The following is a 2,683-nucleotide window of genomic DNA, read 5'->3' on the forward strand; positions in this document are numbered from 1 at the left end:
AATAAAACCCATTGTGTGGGGACAGGACAGGGTGAGGAGGGGCGTAGCTGAGATGCAGCCTGTTGCTTTAGCCTCACACAGTGCTTGAGCTGACCGCAGTGTGGTGGAACAGCAGGCGGATGAACTTGCCGGTCTTCCGCGGCACCTTCAAGCCTCAGGTCAAGCTCGGTTCAAAAGCATGCCTCGCTCAGCCAAGTCTGTAAAAGTGAGCTCATAGCCACCTCCTTTCCCCTGTGTTTATCTGGTGACTGCTGCCTGCACTAGGAACGCATGACGTCCTTTCTGAGTCTGGTTTAAGGGGGAGCTGTCCTTTGACACAGATGAACTTATGATACTAAGACTTGGGTGTGGTTCTTTCTTTTTCTTTCCTTTTTTTTGAGTCAGAATCTTACTCTTGCCCAGGCTGGAGTGCAGTGGCATTCCTTCGCCTCAGCCTTCCAAGTAGCCGGAACTACAGGCGCATGCTACCACGGCTGGCTAATTTTCAATTTATTGTAGAGATGCTGTCTTGCCAACTTGCCAGGGCTGGTCTTGAACCCACAGGCTCAGGAAATCCTCTCGCCTCGGCCTCCCAAAGTGCTGGGATGACAGGCTGAGCCACCGAGCCCGGCCAAATCAGCTTTCAACATCACCTCGGGCCCCGAGCCAACAGAACAGCTTGGTTGGCTTCACCTGTGGCAGCGAAGGAGGCTGGCCGGGGCCATCTCCCCAGGACGGGGCTGGGAAGGCCGCTGGCAGGAGCAGGGAGCCCACGGGAGCTCTCAAGGGACTGATGGAATCTGTGGCTCCGTCCCCAGTCACGCTATATCTGATACTGGGCGACCAAGTTACAGACCTTGGCATTCCATGGGCGTTTTGTCCCCAGGCATTTGACCAGGCGGTGACCAAGGACACGTGCATGGCTGTTGGCTTCTTCCAGCGCGGCGTGACCCACTTCCAACTGGAGCGGTGAGCCTGGGGCCCCTCGCCCGTGGCCTGTCCCTCTGCCGAGTCCCTGCACGCAGACGCCTCTCTCCCCGCCGGTCCCTCCTCTTGCCCGACCCCTTCCTCCATGGCTCCTGGCTCCGGGGAAGCCTGGCAGGGGCGTGGTGGCCGGGCCGAGCCACACCCGGGCGAGAGGAGGAGCAGAGCCCCACCGCGGGCCTGCCTCTGCCGAGATCCCCAGGGCCCTTCCTGGCGTCCCCAGCTCACTCCTCTCTGGGCCTGTGTCTGGCTGGGGTGCTGTCATGACGCCCGTTTGGGCAACTGTGGGGACCCAGGTGGGGCCAGAGGGCGGCTCGTCCCAGGACCCAGGCGGCAGCTCCTCGCTGCTCACCCGAGCGTTCAGTGCTCTCTTCAGAGGAGGGACGGGGGAGGGGTGACCGTCAGGGCCTGCCTGCATCCAGGGCAGAACCCATCACGTGCTCAGAAGGCCCCGTGCCAGGAGACAGGCCCCGGGCAGAACCCATCATGACCCCGAAAGATACAACCCCGAAAGACCAGAATCCTTAAAGTCTAAACTCCCAAAAGTATACTTCTAGAAAAAATAATGCGAAAGCACTTAAAAGATATGTACATATTTTTACATTTGAGGAAAGGATTTGAGAAACATAAAAACACAACCAAACACTTCATAGACCACCTTATGCAACAAAATAGGTAAAGGCCATGCACACTCCTTTTTCTTTTTGGAGGCGAGGTCCTTCTGCGTGGCCCAGGTTGGGCTCAAGCCATCCTCTGGCCTCGGCCTCCAAAGTGTTGGGGTGACAGGCGTGAACCACCGCACCCAGCCACCATGCACGCTTTTGTAGGCATGAACACCCAGGTGTACTAGTGACAGCTGCACGGGTGTGACAGTGGTGAGCAGATGAGCATTGTAACTGCAGGCGTCTGAAGCCTGTGGTCCACAGCCTGAGGCTCTTGACAAGACTGGCCGCCTAATGTGCAGTCACCCAGAGAGCAGAGAGCTTGAGAAATGTTACCTTCCACAAATGCGCGTGGCAAAGGGCCATTGGTCTCTCGTTTTTGAGGAAGTATCAGCATCAGGATGACGGTGTCTTCCGGGATCATGGTCCAAATCCCCCTAGGGGCAACCCAGGAAGCCTGCCTGGGGGAGGTGGGGTTCTGGCCGGTCTTGGGAGCTTCCAGAGAGACAAAGGAGGTGCCAAGTTTGGAGGAGAGGCCCCTTGGGTGGGGGGCCCAAGCAGCAGGTGGGGAATGCCGTGGGAACCCCTGCACAGTACGGAGGAGGGTCTGGGGTGAAGACGGACCCAGGCAGGGGGAGTGGGTGCCTGGGAAGCTGAGTCAGAGCCAGGAAAGAACTCACGCCCCGGTGTGGGCTCCGTGCCCACGCGACACACTGAGGTGTGAGCCCCTGGCCAGACCAAGCACTGCCCTCTTCCGGGCCCCCTGGAGCCGGGCGGCGGCAAGAGACTGGTGAGAGGCGGGCGCCCTCGCTGCACTGCTGAGGGGACCCTGCGGCCACAGGTTCCAGGAGGCGCTGCTCGACTTCCAGCGGGCCCTCACTCTGCTGCGGGGCAATGCGGCCATCGACTACGCGCAGCTGGGCCTGCGGTTCAAGCTGCGAGCCTGGGAGGTGAGGGGGCCCTGGGTGGCCGTGGGTGGCGTCGCTGTCGCGGGCGGGGCCTGTGCACCGAGGCACTCCCTTTGGCCAAGGCTCTTGGTGCCCTGGAGTCCGAGGGCC

At 60.2% G+C, this 2,683-nt stretch overlaps 1 protein-coding gene across 1 annotated transcript in view; it reads left to right on the top strand.

Annotated features, from left to right (window-relative positions):
• Window positions 1-865: 865 nt before the first annotated feature.
• NOXA1 (NADPH oxidase activator 1) overlaps window positions 866-2,683 on the top strand; it is a gene marked incomplete at its 5' end in the record, with an annotated part of 7,826 nt that continues 6,008 nt past the window's right edge. The window contains 2 exons of the mRNA XM_021719495.1: window positions 866-948; window positions 2,467-2,575. Coding sequence (XP_021575170.1) covers window positions 866-948; window positions 2,467-2,575 — 192 coding nt within the window. The remainder of the gene's footprint in view (window positions 949-2,466; window positions 2,576-2,683) is intronic.

Source organism: Carlito syrichta, unplaced genomic scaffold (genome assembly GCF_000164805.1).
Source record: "Carlito syrichta isolate Samal-C Ts95f unplaced genomic scaffold, Tarsius_syrichta-2.0.1 Scaffold115577, whole genome shotgun sequence".
NCBI classification, from domain to species: Eukaryota; Metazoa; Chordata; class Mammalia; order Primates; family Tarsiidae; genus Carlito; species Carlito syrichta.